This window comes from Chrysochloris asiatica, unplaced genomic scaffold, assembly GCF_000296735.1.
Source record: "Chrysochloris asiatica unplaced genomic scaffold, ChrAsi1.0 scaffold00011, whole genome shotgun sequence".
Classification (NCBI taxonomy): Eukaryota; Metazoa; Chordata; class Mammalia; order Afrosoricida; family Chrysochloridae; genus Chrysochloris; species Chrysochloris asiatica.
In genome coordinates, this window is record NW_006408529.1 from 17,084,503 (window position 1) to 17,103,678 (window position 19,176).

Below are 19,176 nucleotides of genomic sequence, written 5' to 3' on the forward strand. Positions count from 1 at the left end.
AAGATGTCAGCTTGAGGACTAAGGTGCACCTGACTTGGACAGTGAATAAGGAAGACTGTAGAATTGATGGTTTTGAGTTATGGTGTTGGAGGAGAATATTGAAAGTGCCATGGGCTGCCAAAAGAATCAACAGATTTGTGTTGAAAGAAGTGCAGTCAGAATGCTCCTTGGAGGCCAGGATGGCCAAAGTTCATCTGTCATTCTTCAGACATATTGTCAGGAGGGACCAGTCACTGGAGAAGGATATCATGTTTGGTAAAGTGGAGGGTCAGAGAAAAAGAGGAAGACCCCCAGCAAAATGGATTGGCAAAGTGGCAGCGTCAATGGGTTCAAGTTCGGCAATGATAGGGAGGTTGGCCCAGGATCTGGCAATGTTTCATTCTGCTGTGCATAAGGTTGCTATGAGTCAGTACCAACTTGATGGCACCTAACAACAACAACAACAATCTTCTTTTGCCTCTTCCATTTGAAAATCAGTAATCCTCAGCTAAAAACTTACTTTGTATCATCAGTGCAGGAGGAAGTGCTTAAGAAAAATTAGGACTGTAAATTACACATTGTCCTTATTTAAAAGCTAACAAGGGTGAACCGTTTTAAGGTTTTGTATGTTTTCTGCAAGTTAAAAACTCTCAGTTCCCATGTGGTGATAGAAATTTTTCTGTTCTCATTACTGGCAGAGAAGGTCTATTTGTTGTTCTAATCATCAAAGTGCCAGTGTAATATTGGTCTTTAAGTTTTATGCTTCTTAGATTCAAGTTTTAATTTCTTAGATGGCTTTGTTCTATATTTATTGTGATTTTGCTATTTGGAACAGTTACTTATTACTCAAACCTTCCAATGAAACTCCTAAAATTCTTTACAGTGTAAACTTTTAGTGGCAATCTTCGTTGGTTAAGAAGCTTAATTAAATTTGTTGAAGTTTTAAATTGTACTAATCTTTGTTCAGTGTTTTCACTGATTATTTCCTTCTGATTTACTCATTTTATTATTGTTCTACTTTATAGAGAGATTGTAAACATATGCCTGTTTTGTATGTTTAACATGGTTCACTTGCAAACATATCTAATCCAGATGGGAAAGTTTTTTTTTTAATTACTATTATGTGATTATCACATGAAATAAATATATTACATGTACAAATAGGGTATCGCCTTGTGGTTCAATTTAGTTAAGAATACATTTCTTGTGATTTCAAATTACTTTTCTATATCAAACACCAGGCAATTGTCAACATTTCCAAATTTGTAGTCAAAGGAACATCTATGAGTTTCAAATTGCATTCACTTATAGTTACACACATCCCACCGATTGCTGAGGAAGACAGGGATCTCTTTTGTCAGGGTCTGGGGGCCTTTATTCAGATAGAACTGACCCTGTGTACCCCTAAGAAATCTGGCCCCTGTGTACCCCTAAGAAATCATGGAATTAGTGAATTACAACACTCACAGCGGTGTGTCAAATCTCTTGTATCTCTTGTGTGTGTTTTGACTTAGACCTATTGCATTTTTTGTTACTAGAAATGTACAGATTTCAAAGATAAGCAGCAGAATAGGGAATCAGTCTCCCACCAGCTTTAACTACCAACTGTTGTTAACTACCAACTATTGTTAAGTGTAGTCAAGTCGGTTCTGACTCATAGCAACCCTATATAGGATTTCCAAGGAGCGGCTAGTGGATTTCAATTACTGACCTTGTGTTCAAACAGACCTTGTGGTCCAGTGCTTATTCTACAGTGCTACACCATGACTCTAACTACCAACTACAACTACAAGGGTAAAACCTATCAATTTAGTCACTGGACACCTACCATGTGCCAGGCATTGCGCCAGGTGCTGGGGATACAACTGGTGCACTAGATATGGTTCCTACTTTCAGGGAGTTTAAAGTCTAGTGAGGGATACAGACAAGTAAACAGGCTATTTTAATTCAATGTGATACAGGTTGTGGTGTCTTGATCTCTCAGCAGGGGGTGCTGTAATGTTGAAGAGCCCAGGAAGGCATCTAGAGGCAAGTGTGTCTAGGATGACACTTGAAGGATAAAATGGATATTTTCATTTGAAGGGAGGGGTGGCAGGGAGAGTTTTCCCGGCAGAGGGAATAGTGTGTGCAAAGGTCCAGCAAGATGGACTTGAAAGCTCCCTGTGTAGGTAGGATACAGAGAAGGAGGCAGCCAGGATAAGAAGTGAGTCAGGCTTCATGGAGAAGCCAACTTGGGCCAAAGTACAATGATGTTTTGCAAATTATGGTAAGGAATGTGGGTCCTACATGAAGGGCAGTGGAGTCATGGAAAGCTTTGAGCAGGATTGTAAAGATTGTCCTAGCTGTGATGTGGAGATTAGACTGGATAATTAGTGAGAAATCTGAGCTATTGTGCATAATTTACATAAAATATGGAAAAAGGAAAGGAAGGCTCAGAAACCATCTTAGCATAGAGATGTGAGAGTGTGCTCATAAAACCTTTAAATTCATCACATTGTCCATTTGCTATGTTACTGTATCTGTTTTGTAAACCTGGTCTTCATCTTCTATGCCTATGTGTTCAAGGCATTCAGGAACTTTATCAACGCTTAGCAGTCTCTGCAACCATTGTGTACTTGTTAATGCTATCAAGTTGGTACCAACTCATAGCAACCCTATATGTGGTTTCCAATGAGTGTCCAGTGGATTTGAACTACTGACTTTCAGGTTAGCAGGCCAATGCTTATCCTACAGTGCCACACCAGGACTCCATTGTGAATTTTGTTTCTAATTGCTATTGAGTCAGTTCTGACTCATAGCGACATGTATAGGGTTTCTGAGAAGTGGCTGGTGGGTTTGAACTGCCAAACTTTTGGCTCAGTTCTGTGCTTAGCCCTCTTCTTTTTTCTTCTTATTATTCAAAGGGGCAATAACCGACTCAAAGTCACTTAAAAACAACAAAAACAATATTCCATTCTAGGTTGATTATGAAAAGAAAAGAAATAAACTGAGCAGTGAGATACTGCACTGGACCACAAGACAGGGTCTGAGCTTCAAGGTTGGCAGTTCAAATTCACTAATCACTCCTCAGAAACCCTAAACAGGGTCACTATGAGTGGAAACCACCTCCATGGCACTTAATAACAACAACAAAAACAATTATTATAGTAACAATGAGCTCAAACATAACAACAATTTGAAGATGGCTCAGGACTGGGCAGTGTTTCATTCTACTGTACATAAATAAGGTCACTATGACTCAGAACCAACTTGATGACACCTAACAGCAACAACATTATTATAATAACAAACAAAGGAGTCCTGGTGGCACAATGATTCAGTGCTCAGATGCTAAGTGAAAGACTGGTAGTCCGAACACAACCAGTGGGTGGCTCTGTGAGATCTGTAAAAATTACAGCCTAGAAAGCCCTATGGAATAGCTCTACGCTGTCTCCTGGGATTGCCATGAGTTGAAAGTTGACTTGATGGCATCTAACAATATAATGAGTCCTGGTGTGGTGCTGTGGGTTAATGCGCCAGACTGCAAAGCCATTTGAACTGCAAGGTCGGCAATTCAAGCTCACCAGCTGCTCCTCGGAAACCCTATACAGGGTCGCTATGGGTTGGAATCGACTTGATGGCACTTAACAACAACAACAATATAATTAAGAGTTTAGTCAAAATGATTCAGATGGTTAGCTCAAATCATGTCTCAGCACAATTGTTTAGGAGGGGAAAATGTCTTGGACCTTCCCATTTCTCCATATGATATCAATTCTCATTTCCTTCCATGTTTTCCAATTCTTTCCACTTTTCTTTCTTTGGCTTCTTGGTCTTTGGCTGTAGGAACCCAGTCAAACCCAAACCCCTGACCACACTCCTGCTTCAATCTTTCTATTCTTAGAAGCAGTTAGATGTATTGATTCTGTGTCTTAAGTATCTAAGGCCTAGGATTCTAGTAAAGTACATAAGTAATTTATATACTAAGCTGTTATAAATTAGTAAATAAATAAGCAAACAAACTAATTTAATTCTGTGAACAAATCAGAGAAACTAATTCAGGTGACAATGACTACTAGCTAAATATGTTTCCTACTTGGGTGAACCCGTATATGACAGTATAGTGGTGATCAAGCACACCAGGCGTGAATCTGCCTACACTCAATTCCTAGCTCCAGCACCTACCAACTATGTGACTAGGAGCAGAGTGATTTAATGTGTACTCTTCATCTGCAAAATGGGAAGGCCGTATATCTTCATCATAGGGCTGTTGGGAATATTATATAAGATCAGACATAAACTGCTAATTATAGGGACTGGCACAAAATGAAGAAGAACAATGACTGTTATTATTGCTTTTTAAAACAGGGCCTTCAAAGTTTTAACTCCAGTGTGGATATGTGAATCATTACAACAGAGCCCACACAAGAGCTCCCGGAGCAAAGGGATAATTCTTTAGTTACACCTCCACTTTAACCATAAAGCAGGCTGCTTACCTTGCACACACAAAGATCCAGCCCTGCATTTACATTCAATGTTAGACTATAAGCAACTTGAGGTAAAGTCTTGCTTACCATTGTGGCACTAGCATCAAATACAGTGTCTGGCATATAGTTAAGTTGTTAAGTACCACCCTATATAACATTTCCAAGTAGCGGCTGGTAGGTCTGAACCATCGACCTTGCAGTTAACGGTCTAGTATTTATCCTACAGGGCCACAACAGGCATATAGATGTTGTTGTTAAGTGCCATCTAGTTGCTTCTGATGCACTGAAGAGTGGCTGGTGAATTTGAATGGCAACCTTGTGATTCAAATTGACCTTGCAGTTCAGTGCTTATCTTCTATTGCCACACCAGGAATCCAGTCACATAGTTCAATAAATTTTGTTGAATAAGTAAATACTAGAAATAGTAGCAATATTCTAAAATCAATCCTGCTTCCTGACACCACAGCTACAAAAGCATTCCAAACTATCAGATGGTTCATTGTCCTAAATATCTCAAAAACTACTAAGACTAATAATTAAAGTTATGTTGTTGTTGTTAAGTGCCAGTGAGTCAGTTCCGACCCATAGTAACCCTGTACAGGATTTCCGAGGGGCAGCTGGTGAGCTTGAACCGCTGACTTTGTGGTTCAAACCGGCTTTGCAGTCCAATGCATTAACCCACAGCACCACACCAGGACTCCTCTGAGACTCATAATGTGGCACAATGATTTGGCTATCTTTCACGTTCTGCAATGATGAAATCATAGTTCACTCAATTCTCATCCTAGAAGTTTGAGAATATTTCCGAATCATGATAGTCAATCACATAACCTATAAGTTGCAATGGAGCCTGCAAGTCAGTGGTGGTCCTATTTTTTCTTTCAGCTATTCTGTTGAAGGCTTATCACTCTAAACACACAGGTTACTTGAAGACAGATGAGGAAAACATAGATAAATCTCATATGTGAATTATGTGATTATAAGATTTTTTGAACATGCTTCTCAAGAACATAACCAACCACAAGTAAAGGGCTCTGCAAACTTTATCAAGTGCACTTCTGCTGGGTGTAGTGAGGAAAGGATTTCCAAATCATATTTTAGGATGGAACTCACATTATTTGTAATAGTGTGATTTCTGGATACTCTGTTGTTGGTTCTGACTCAAAGGGACCCCACATAGGATATCTGAGGAGCAGCTGGTGGGTTTGAATCACCAGCCTTGCAGTTAGCAGCCCGGTGCTTATCCTACGGTGCCACACTTGGATACTCTAGAATGCACATAAATTGAGAACTCTCTTTGATCCTGTTCACAGACATCTGAAATTCTTTTAAGACCAGGATGGGTGTAAAATGCATAAGACGCCAATTCTTTTTCTAGAAGCAGGGTTTGATGGAGGTACAAAGGAATTGTAGAGATTCAGAGAGATCATGAGGTCACTGATCAAGGAGAAGAGAAGCAAAGGGCACAGAAAAGAGGACCTGGGGGAATAAAGATTAAAGAGGACCAAGGAGGACTCTATTTGTTAAATTGTACTTTGTAAAGGCAAGCAATTCCTTCCCTACCCTCAGTATATTTTTGTTAGCATACACTTAAATTAATAATTGGAATAAGATTACTGCGAATATAATCTTGATCCATTAGATCGACAATCAATAAGGATGCTTGAGGCTTGTAACCTGAGAGGGATTTAATAAGAATCAATTAAAACAACTTGTAATGAAAAGACAATTGGAAAAGTTTCCCTTAAGTAAAAGAAATATTAAACAGCAAATATTAGACAACCACAATGAAATATTAAACAACTGAGGGATGGAACTATTTAGATCCCCGTGTATTGGAAAAATGTAAAGCAACTATTAAGTGTTACATTGCTTTTCTTTTTTTTTAAAATTTAATTAATCTCATGGTCATGTTTAAGCATGGTCCTAGTTACATGCAAGTTAGGGACAATATATTAGGGAGTGCATCTTTTAATTCTTAGACAACATGCTCACATCTTGATACAAAACAAATAAATAATGTCAAACAAATAAATTACCATTGTGAAAAAAATTGCTACATATTATGAAATTCAGGTTATTTGGGAACCCAGGAAGACTAGGAAACTGGTAGACTGCTTAGTGACAAGTGCTTACTGGTCTTTCATGCTGAAGAATTGATGACTTCCCCGGTTCATATTCAAAAATACTCCTTGGCTCAGAGCGAAATTTTCTTGTGTCCACTTTTCTGTCTGGAGGATCCCAGTCATGCCTAGAAATACACAAGACAATACACACTGAAATAATTTTTCATGCTTAAAAGAGTTGTCTAAAGCCACAAAATCAGTCTTAGTATAATTTAAACAGTCTCTCAGGATAACTTAATCTGTAAATGGCATTACATTTATGTTTTGGTATACATAAACCTTTTAAAGAACACCATTTCATCAAATGTTTCCCTCTATTTTCTTCAAACAATGGCTATTCTACAGCTGATTCACAAACTCATACCCAGGATTTGTAGACATGTAGGCAGTGACACGCTGGTAAATCCCTGGGTCCCAAATTGCAGCTGCATATGTTTGTGTATAGAATAAGTGATGGTGTGTTCTGCTAAACTATGTGAGCTCATCCCAGCACTCTGTGACCTGGCATCCTTGATGCAAAATGATAAGGAGAGCTCTGGTAGCATAGTGGTTATGAGTCAGGCTGCCAACCTCAAGGTCAGCAGTTCAAAACTACCAGCGGTTCCACAGGAGAAAGGTGAGGCGCTCTGCTCCTGTAAAGATTTACAGCCTCAGAAACCCCGTGCAGGGTCACTATGAGTCAGAACTGACTCCACGGTACTTAACAACAACAACAATGCATTCAACAGCAACAATGCATTCACTATGTTTGATACTGTTTATGTGGCAATTGGCAACATCGTTTCTCTGTGAAAAGTACAAAAGCATCACTTGCTTTGCCTCACATAGGAGAAAGCTGTGTGGTATGAACGATCCTTCTAGGTGTTTCCTGTAAAAACCAGAGTCAAACATGTACTACATTGCCGGTGCTGCTGTTGTTATTAAGAACTGTTGAGTCAGTTCCCATTCACAGTGACCCTGGAGCAGCTGGTGGGTTAGGACCTGGACCGCTGACCTTGTGGATTCCCACAGTTCCACACCAGGAGCTCTTTTCTTGAACTGTTGCTGGTAAGTACTGTCTAGTCTGTTCCAACTCACAGCGACCCTTGATGGGGTTTCTGAGGAGCAGCTGGTTCGTTTGAATCGATGGTCTTGTAGTTCAAAGTTCAGTGCTTAACCTATAGTGCCACACCTTCTAAAAGATGTTCAAAGAAAGACATAGAAAGTAAAAGTTTTCTAGGTGGGTAGGCTGAAAGAGTTCTCCATTGATTCCAGGGCGCTTAACAAGACACTGAAGGAGGAGTCTTAGTTAAGCTCTAGGCTGCTAAGTGAAAGGCTTGCAGTTTGAACCCACCAGGCATTCTGTGGGGAGAAAAGAACTGGCAATCTGGTCCTGTAAATATTTCAGTTGTGGAAACCCTCTGAGGTGGTTCTACTCTGTCCTACAGGGTTAGTGTGAGTCAGAATTGACTCAAGAACCAGAGGCAAGTCCTGGCTTTCACCTAAACTGATGGATAAAATTCAGCAAACTCCTTAACTTTCTTTGGTCATCTGTTTTCACCTACAAAACATATAATAAAATTGTGTCCTTCCTTCCTTATAGAGGCATCTTAAGGATTTTATGAGACAATGCCTATGTATGACATCTAGAGATTTCTAAGGGGCTGTCATAAGCACAAGGTCAGTGGTTCAAACCCACTAGTCACTTCTTGGAAACACTATACAGGGTCGTTATGAGTTGGACCTTACTCAACAGCACTTAACAATAGCAACAATCATATTTCTTAATAGAGAAATGTATTTCTATTGACTACATAGGAAAATGATACATTTAAATTTGAGTTCATTTTTGCTTCCATTTTTCATAGCAAAGATACCCTTTTGTGACTAGATGACTAGTTCTCAAATTTTAAGCTGTAACACTTTCTAAACACTATATGAAGCAATTGAGCAGTTTTCATGATATCCTGTACCATATACGAATATGATCCTCAGTTATGCTTAATGGTACAATGGGGATTTGAATACAACTTTTCTGAGATAAGTGTGTGTGATAGAGAGCTCTTAATAAACAGTAAAGTATAATCTTTATACCCTTTTCTGTTAGTTGTCAGCATAATGTGGGCTTTGAGTTTCCTCAGAGCTGAGTCAGAATCTTGCCTTGGACAGGCTAGCTGTATGAACTGAGCAAGTTATTTCAATTTTCCAATCTGCAGTTTCTTTCTTTCTCAAGTAGCTTTAAAATAGAACATATCTCATTGAGTTGTTCTCAGAATTAAATGATATCATACAGGAAAAGTGCATAACCCAGTGATTGGCTCATAATGAGTTCCTATAAAAAGACCACCTATAAGTAGGATTATTAGTCATAATCCAGTAAAATATGGCACCGTAAAAATATGTTTGTAATCTTTAATTTTAGTGAGAACAATTTCTATAAAAATATTTCAGTGGAGAAATGAGTATTAGTATCATCTCAAAAGGCTGGTGGAAATATGTAACAGACAGTTACTAACTATTGTTTTATTTATGATTGATGAATAATCTTCCCTGCTTTCTAAAAAGATATTTTTTTATGTACCAGGGGAACTATTTTCAATTATTAATAAACAACATTTCAAATATGAGGAAACTGAAAATTACTGTGTGATTTCTAACCGGCTAGATCAAAAGAAATAAAACTAGTTCCCATTGAGTTAATTGTGACCCAACTCATGGCAACAATATGTGTGTAAGAGATATTCTCAAATTTTCAAATTGAAAATGGATTTTCCCCAATAAATCCCCAGGCCTGCTTTGCACTGCTGGATGGCATCAAACATCCATCCTCTCGGTTAGCAGCTGAGCTTGTTAACTGTATTACCCAAGAAGTAGCATGTCAATTATATATGCATTTGACTTCTTAAATGCATTTATTGATAAAAAAAAAAAAAAAGGAGATTGTGCCCACATAGTTTCAAGTCTAACTTCATTCAGTGCAATATTGTGAGGGAAGATAGTGAATGTGTTTGTTGCAATCTGATTAGAGGAGATCAGCATGGTACATATATTGACTAATATTTTCACACATAGCCTATCGCTAAGGATCCTGGTGGCACAGTGGCTAAGCACTCATCTGCTAACTGAAAGACTGATGCTTAGAATCCACTAGCCACTCTGTGGCAGAAAGATGTGGCAAATTACTCCTGTAAAGATTATAGCTTTGGAAACCACATAGGGCAATTCTACTCTTTTCTTCAGTATGAGTCACAAATCAACCAATGACAATAAGGTCTACATATTTGACTTTTTCGATGCATTTATTGATTTTTTTTAAAAAAAGGAGAGATTTTTGCCCACGCTACTTCAAGTCTAACTTCATTTACTACAGTGTTATTAATCAAGATGGCAAAAGCGTTAGCTACAATCTCAATAGAAGTGGTCAACATGGTACATGCATTGACTGATAAGATCACACATATGCCACATCTTTAAGATAAGCACTAATTCTTCCACTGAATGACATATGGGCTTATTTTAACCCTAAGCAATATATAGGCCACTTTGACGGAGAATGCCTTACTTTTCTGTTGAAGATCGATCTCTTGGTCGAAGTGGTGGGACTGGAGGTGGACCAGGTTGGGGAGGCACAGGGGAGGATGCATCCTTAAAGGCATCTGTACCATTGTCCGAGTGGCTTTTAGAGAGAGGTCTATAGGTCTGGGTCTTTATTGCAGGGTGTGACTGAGCGCTGTATGGTGAGTTGTACAGGCCTATCATGAAAAATACAAACAAATAAAAAATCCCAGAAGGAAATAATATTTAAGAAGTGCATTAAATATATACACCTCTTCTAAATATCCAGTGATTTTACCAGAGTTATTATTATCCTTTCACCAAAATTATTAACAAGGAACATATTTACAATGCATATATTAGAATTTATATTTTTTATTATTAGAAGTTTATCATTCTTTAGTAATTCATTCTATACATGAGGATTGATTATAGTAAATTTTCATTAATTATTTGGGATTTGTTATAAATTCAGATTGCTTTTAGGTATAAATTTACAGCTACTCAGCAAATTTTCTCCTTTCAATATAAATTTATTACATAGTTGAGATTTCAGAAGAACATTAGAATCACTTAACAGAACTGTTTCCAATAGTCTCTGGTATTTTAAAAGGTGTGATTCACACATGACATATTCTGTTTGATGTAAATTATAATCAAACAAAACATTGAACAAGCTATATGTATAAGGTGCATGCAAGGCACAAGAAAACATATACCCTTAATAAGCTTATAGTGCATTTGGGAATGAGCCACAAATAAAACGATGATATAAAGTGATTGGTAGTATATAATATAGGCCAAATGAGGAAAATACACATAAGAACTATGTTAGAAGACATTGGATTGGTCAGACAAGGTATAAAGGAACCAATGAGAATACTATTGACCCTAAAGGATTAGTTTGGGGGAAGAGGGTTCCAGGGATGGCATAGGAAAAATTAGTATGAAAGGGCAAGACATAAATCAGTGGGAGTTAGGGTTAGGAGGAAAGGAAGAGATTAGTTGTAGTTGCTTGGTCTATAGACTAAATGGTAAAACTAACTTGTCTCTGAAGATAATAATATATAACAACTGTTCAATTTACTATTTTTTGTGATACAAACTTTAACATTAAAATTTTATGAAAATTTTGGATTGCCTGCAACTTCTTCTATTGTTTGGTTAATTCTCCTTTTCTTCATCTGCCTCTCCTGAAAGTCCATGCAAATTTCCATGACAGAGGGAAATTGACAGAGGCAGCCCTTATGGCTTTGCTTCCATTCTGCCATTGAGATGCTCTAGCGTTAAATAAAGAAAGACCTGGTATACCTTCCTTCTGAGGACTAACTCTTGCTGGATTTTAACCACCAGCTCTTTTAACCACGTGTGCCTCTCCCAGGAATAATAGTTGAAGGAAACATCTCATGGGACTCCTGCTATTCTCTGGGGGAGCCACGTCCCACAACCCAGAGGCCTTGCAGTTTGCTAAACCTTTTGAATATTTTTCTTTGGAGGCGATTGTGTGCGGTAGAGTTGATTCGGACTCATAGCCACCCTGTATAGGGTTTCCAAGGCTGTCACTCTTTGTTGTTAAGTACTGAGTCGGTACTGACTCATAGCGACCCTGCACAGGGTTTCCGAGGCTGCAAATCTTTATGGGAGCAGAAAGCCTCCTCTTTCTCCCATGGAAGAGCTGGTAGTTTCGAATTGTCGACCTTGAGGTTAGCAGCCCGATTCATAACCACTACACTACCAGAGCTCCTAAGGGAGCAGAAAGCCTCATCTTCCTTCCCTGGAAGGGCTGGTAGCTTCGAACTGCTGACCTTGAGGTTAGTAACCAAAGTCATAACCACTACGCTACCAAAGGAGAATAGTGGCAAAATACGTAAGTAGAGAAGAACCTGAGTGCTGGTCTTTAGGCATAAAGGAAGAGAAAATTCCACATACTTTTTATGACTAGAGTAGCCATGGGACCACTAACTGAAGTTGTAACCTAGGGAAGCAATCAGCTATGCAACTGGTCTGGACCTGAGGCTTTGTAGAGAGGGGAGGCCCCATGTGGGACTCCCTGATACCACATTCTGGAGAAAGTCACACAAGGAAACGTTTTTTAGAAGTCCTCTGTCTCCAGCCTGCAGACCACTTAATAAGATGCCAATATACTCAAATCCAAACAGAGTTAAAATAATTCCATTATGACCCCTGGCAAGTCTGAGTCAGAAAAAAACCCTGCAAAGTGGGATTCTTTTTTTTTTTTTTTTTCTTTGCCTTTTTTCTCTTTATTGAATGGTAGCATTTTGGAGCAAAAGTGTGGACAAGGTCACACAATACTTCGCTTGATTTTTTTTTTTTTTTTCAGAGAAGCATATCAGAAAGATGTTACACAATTGGAACCAGTCTCTCTCTACGGATAAGAGAAGATCGTTTTATTTTATTTTGTAGCTGGGGGTCATAGTGGATTCTTTCATGGTGTCCTTCATATTTTGGTTAAACATTCCTGAAGTTGATAATAAGCCAACAGAGAGAGAGAGATTAAACAATATTAGTTCTCATTTCCATGAGAAAAGATCAATCCTTTTGCTATGCATGCTGAGAAAAGAAAGCAAGAAAAATATGTATAAAAAAGGATCCTTTTGATTACATAAACTGAAAACATGCTCAAAGGGAGTGGTCAAAAAGTGACCGCGTAGTTCTTGCAAACACAGCCGAATAGAAACCATTCATTGCAAGCAAGGAAACCCATCCTACCTGCGTTATATGTATAAGGAGTATTATACATGTCTGTATCATCATCTAGAAAATGAAACATAAATAGTATGGTAATACATATTCTGTCACCATATTGTATAACAAGACAGCAGAACTGCAGAAGGACTGCAGAGACTGTTTAATAAACCAGACCATTTCCTAGTTCATACTGATTTTGTTTAAAAAAATTTTCAATTATTTCTTTTTGCTGGACTTGTGCACATGGGCCCATCTTTTCTGCTACCTATTTGCCTTGGTTCCCTTTTCACTGCAGACATTCCCTCTTCACTGCAGACAAGGTCCTTCCCTTTTCCTCACTTCCCCAGCAGCCTTCTCTTCTGAATCATACATTTCCTTTGATGTTGTTAGTTGCCGTGGAGTTGATTCCAGCTTATGGTGTTACAGAGTAGAACTGATCCATGGAGATTTCTTGACTATAATTGTAAAGGAAGCAGATCACCAGTTTTTCCCCCCCTGGGTGGGTTTGAACAACCAACCTTTAGATTAGCAGTCCAATGAAAACTGCCCTACCAGACAGATCTTTCATGTCCTTTGGTAAGTGGCTTTTAAAGACCTCTTAACAACTGCACTGAGAAGGCACACTCATCCCTACCAATTCTTACTCTCCTAATAAAGAGTAGACATATGTGGACAGAGGAATAATGAGTCCATTCCAGCAGACAACACACAGGTTTAGATTGTGGATAGGAAGAACCAGATAAGACCAGAATGCTTGGCATTCCTCCAAGGGGCCACCTTGCAAAGGCTACTTGGCAGCACAGGGGTGAGGCAAGGACCAGGTATCTGTGGCTGGAGGGACAACATAAGGAGAACAAAGAGGGCATTAAACAGAAAGAGGAAGGACCAGGATGTTCACTAGGGTCTTAATATTCTGTGTGAACAAAACCTACACAAAAGATGAGAGTATATCCTTCAACCCACAAGTACCAGAGCAAAAACCAGAAAAGCATACATACCAGGCTTATACACCTTATGAATTTGCTTAAACATTGTCTTGTACCAGTCCTTCGGCCTGTCAACTGTCTATAAAAGAAAAGACCCAATTGTTACTAAATTGGTTTCAAATAAACATTGTTCTCCAAAATGTTTATCTCTGTACGCTTTATCTTTTTAAATAGTAGATTCCTACTCCTGGTATGGTGCTGTGGGTTAATGTACTGGACTGCAAGGTCAGTTTGAACCACAAGGTTGGTGGCTCAAGCTCACCAGCTGCTCCTCAGAAACCCTATACAGAGTTGGTCGCTACGGGTCAGGATCGACTCAATGGCATATAACAACAACTCTTTGATAAAAGTTTTTTTTTTTTAAGTCTTTACTATGATATGATAGCAATATTAACAATTTACCCAGTTATGCATGTTCCTCATAAATATAATCGCCTTTTGTGTCTGGAACATAATAGATGCTCATTTAATAACAACATTAACACCAAATTTACTGCCAGTGAGTCAATTCTGACTCACAGCAACGCTACAGAGGATGTCTGAGACTGTAAATCTGTATGGGAGCAGATAGTCTCATCGTTTTCCCTCAGGGGGGCAGTGGGTTTGAGGTGCCAACCTGTGGCTAGCAGCCCAATGTCTAACACACAGTGCCACTAGGACTCTTTGTTAATAACAGTTGTTGTTGTTATGTGCCATGGAGTCAGTTCAGACTCATAGCCACCCTGTACAGGGTTTCCGAGGCTGTAAATCTTTACAGGAGCAGAAAGCCTCATCTTTCTACTGTAAAGTAGCTAGTAGGCTTGAACCTACTAACTAAACCTTGTGGTTTACAGTTCACTACCTATCCTACAGAGTCACAGCACACCCCACTTAGCATTAAGAAACTGAAAATGAGACATATCTTTGTGCAAAAATGTTTTCCTACCATACCTGGACACAGCCAATAGCAACAAGGAAGCCTAATAAGTAAGTTATATCGCTGTATATGGCCATGTATCTTGACAGACAAGAATTTCCCCTAACTTGCTGGAGGGCAAATATCAGATAGGATCTCATAGTTGTGCCATCTGCTAGCTTTATATGGTGAGCACAGAGATGTCTGGAAATGCCCAGTCCACTGGCAAAGGGGAATATTAAATTGGCACTGGGAATACTGCAACTGTATGCCTGTTTCTAAAAGAAGTACTCCAATCCAAGCATTTAAAACTCCTTTTTGAAAACCAGATGACTATGCCTAATATCAAGATTAAGAAAATAGAAGTCTACTTGAATTTGAGGAATTTTACTTTTGTATGTATTTTTCAAAACTATTTGGAAAGACAATAGCTTCTAGTAATTCAGATTCAGCTAGTTTCTCTGAAGTTTTACCTTCCTAGATTTTGCAGTTTCAGAGCTCTACATATACTTAACAAACTTCCAAAAAGGGAAGAAAAAAAAAAAAAAAATCTACACACTAGTAGCTATTCTGTTTTGTTTTAGCCCTTTCTAGCTTTGAAAATTCTCAAACAAGTGCTATATTTGCACTAGCAGTAAAGAAATCTCACATTTCACTTAACTAGCTGGCCTTAAATTACATAATCTCAGGGGACCTGAGCTCCAGTGATTTTTGTTGTTGTTGTTAAGAATGGCAGTAAAAGGCTGACACAGACATCCCAGGTCACATGAGAGCACCCAATCTGGGAAGCTGCTTTCCTTCATTAAAATAACTCAAAGGTACTGTTTGTTGACTCTTGGCTTTCTAGAATTTCTGGTTTACTTTGCAAATTTCTGTTTCCTTCGTATACTCTGGTTGTCTATGCTGATAGGATAATATGGTATACTGAGACAGTGGTGCCTTTGATGGTCTCACTGCACTGAGCGAAAAGCTAAGGTGAAGCAATTTGGAATCTGATAATCATTACTTTCTACACGAATGAGAAAGAAAAACAACCTTGGAGATTCTTGGCCTGCTGTGGCTCAGAGACGGGTCTGACTCAGTATTATAAACACAACTATACTTGGATGTGCTCTGTAAGGCTGAAAAATAGTAAATGTGAAGAGGAGAAGAGACTCCACAGACCTGTGCCTTCATGGTAGAGTTTTAAAGGTCTAAGTTAGAGCACATTTGCACATAAAAATTGGTTCCTTATAAGGAACTACTGAGTTGCTTATATTCCATTTTTCTATTTCGTAAGAAAAGAAACTATGAAGAAAATGTTTAGTGTTTACATGTGATTATGCATCTCTAACCATGCTTTTGATAAGTAAGCTTTGATAATATGAAAATATGAACATTTTAATATTACTTCATTTTCATTAACCCATCTTAGCTTTACATCTTAGTTTTCCTTTTTAAAAACTAAGAAAGCAAGCTCTTGTTACTTAAGGAAAATTATGTCTTCAGGATAAAAACATGAATCATGTTTGCATATCCATTTTACTATATCAATTACAAATTTAATAATGCAGCCAGGTAAAACCATTTCAAATGAGGTTTATAACTACACAGAATTAGGGAGCTCTGAATTTATTTATCTACTACATTTTATGTGTCAATTGGATAAAAACAACCAAACTCTACCTGAGATTGCATTCTACCTAAGCACAATAAAACAAAACAAAGAAACAAAAAATAATTCAAATTTAACTATTTTTAGAGTCAGAAATCTTAAAAAAGAAACACATAACAGAGCACCATCACCAGAAACATATAACTTTCAAAAGACTAGAAATATTAGTCAAAACCCCTGAGTTTCTGCGGACATTTAAATATGACAATGTAGATTTTTAGGACTTTACAAGTCGTCACCTTACAAGGTTCCCTCAACCTCACTGGTCTAAAATCCCAGTGACTGCTATGTGGATTTATTTATTGTCTTCGAATTCTAATACAAATGTCTACAATAATCAGTTTTTAACTCTCACCTCTAAATGTAGACCCCATACACCCCATATAATAAGTACAAGTTCAGAGAGAGATGTAAAAAAAACTTGCAATTTTTTTTTTAGGTTTTTTTTTTTTTTTTAGTATTTTCAATCAAACCACATTATTTTTATTTTCTCCCCTATCTTTCCCATTCGTGTACTCTATCCACTACTTTCTTCTACTCCCCAGTTTTGCATTCCAGGGAACTAGCTTTTGGCAACTCCCCAGCCCTTTTTGCTGGTGTGGCCAGGCCCAAGGTATCCCGCCAGAGCTCCATTCTTGCACCTCCCCCCAATTTCACCTGCAGAGGTGTAGCTGCTCTCATCCTGCTTTCAGTCTTCCTTCTAGCAGCTAGTAGCACAGACCTTCTGTTCAAGTGGCCCTGGGCAGTGAGCAGCTGCCTGCTCAGCTCTCGGTAGTCACCTCTGCTAGTGCTGAGCTTTGCCAGAAGGGGCTGCCCTGACACACGGAGCAAAGCTTTGGCAGAGTTTAAAGACTTAAAAAAAAAAAAAAAAAATCCAAACACTTTCACTTATCATCCCTGGAGAGCTCTCCGTAGGCACAGCAGAAGAAGGACACTAAAAACGTGTACTTTTCTTGAGACATTAGCTCTCTACACTCCAAACATCCTACCTCCCAACAACCAATTCACAGCTCCCAAACTCTGGTGTTAAGACACATCCATTTCAAGAAACAAATCACAGGCTTATTTGCAATGCATGTGGGAATTCAATTCAGCCAAAGAATTCGTGCTTTCTTGCTCCTCTCTTTTCTCTCTATTGCCCTAACACTTCTTGATAGAAGGTAAAAAAAGCATAGTTTAAACGCTGAAAAAAAATAAAAATTTTAATGATTTTGAATTAAAATAGAAAAACTGAGAACGTCACTGAAATACGTGATTATTTTCAGTCAACATTTCTCTTTCTCTACCACACACAGCATAATATTAATGGGAACTTCTATGGCACAGAGCAGGATCCTCATTATAGACGATCGTAGGAATGCATGAAGCCATTGACAATCCACCCTTTGTACCATCTGTGCACAATACCAGAGCAACGCACACACTGGCATTCCCTACCGTCCTAATTGCTATGGGGATTCCGGATTCATTCACTGGCCCGATCCCCGAGTAGTGGGGGGCTTTGATGACTGTTACTCTTTTCTCCTCCTCTGAGGACCTGTACAGCGGTATGGTGCCGCCTGTGGTGCCGTCCAGAGACTGCGCGTGCTGGGGATACATCTCTGTGGAATCTGTGGAGAAATGTGGTGAAACACAAGTATATTTGGTGCACAATGAAATCATGAATCGATGGTGTCTATCCTTATATATTTATGCCAACTGCAACATAGCATTTCCATCATAACCTCCTTGAACTCATTTACTGGAAATTTGAGCAACTTACTGTTAATGTGCAGGTGTATATGGAATACGTTTATAACATCAAGACCTTTGCCATTTTTGAAAGAAGAGTAAGGGGAGGGATACCATTTGTTGAATGGTTGTTTGGCAGACTTGCATTATTTCTTTCTATCCTCCCAGTCATCTAGGAAAATGGAGACATTGGTGGCTCAGTGGTAGAATCCTCGCCTTCTGTGTAGGAGACCCAGAGTCCTGGTGTGGCCCTGTAGGATCAACACTGGACTGCAAACCACAAGATTGGCAGTTCAAATCCACCAGCAGCTCCTCAGAAACACTATACAGTGCAGTCACCACTTATCTGTCAGTGGAGGCTATATGCTGCTATGAAGTTGAGCAAAGTTCAGTGGAGCTTCCAGACTAAGACAGACTAGGAAGAAAGGTCTGGTGATCTACATCCAAAACTTAGCCAAGGAAACCCCTATGGATCACAATGATCCAATCTGCAGTGGACTGGATGGCATGGTGCAGGACCATTGGCATGGGCAGTATTTCTTACTGTTGTGCATGGGCTTACCATGAGTGGGGCTGACTCAATCACAGTTAACAACAGTCTTGGGAGAGAATCCATTTATAGATGAAGGGGCAGAAGCTGAGAAAAGTTTAGTCATGTTTCTAACATTATATTTACTTTAAAATTATTTTTGTGATAGTACTATCATTACTTAGAAACACAGACATATCCTTTTAGAACAAAACATATGAATGCTGAGTTGATGACAACAATTTTAATAAAAATACAACAAAAACAAAAAGTGCTTTAAAAAACTATGGATACATGAATGATTTAAAATTATTGGCATTAATTTCTATTTTAATAGCCATGTGGGGCATGAAATCTTTGTTTTACATTAGAATACTAGTAACCATGTCTTCTTGTTCTTTGAGGATAATTGTACTAAGGATATATATTATTGTTGTTAGCATTGCATGCCATTGAGTTGATTCCAACTCATAGCAACCTTGTATAGGGTTTCCAAGGAGCTGTTGGTGGGTTTGAACTGCCAACTTTGCAGCTAACTGTCCAGTGCTTTCCCTGCAGTGCCACATC

The 19,176-nt window shown here is 38.7% G+C and overlaps 1 protein-coding gene across 7 annotated transcripts in view; it reads right to left on the bottom strand.

Moving 5' to 3' along the window:
* The window catches only part of SORBS2 (sorbin and SH3 domain containing 2), a 121,565-nt gene that overhangs the window by 70,731 nt on the left and 31,658 nt on the right, over window positions 1–19,176 (bottom strand). For 4 of the 7 annotated variants that reach the window (XM_006834448.1, XM_006834445.1, XM_006834447.1 and 1 more), the window contains 5 exons: window positions 17,787–17,959; window positions 13,813–13,879; window positions 12,836–12,880; window positions 10,113–10,302; window positions 6,582–6,696 (listed from right to left, as the gene is read on the bottom strand). In XM_006834448.1, coding sequence (XP_006834511.1) covers window positions 6,582–6,696; window positions 10,113–10,302; window positions 12,836–12,880; window positions 13,813–13,879; window positions 17,787–17,959 — 590 coding nt within the window. Of the gene's footprint in view, window positions 1–6,581; window positions 6,697–10,112; window positions 10,303–12,835; window positions 12,881–13,812; window positions 13,880–17,006; window positions 17,136–17,786; window positions 17,960–19,176 lie in introns of those variants that run through there. The other 3 variants (XM_006834450.1, XM_006834446.1, XM_006834449.1) reach the window with 3 other exon arrangements.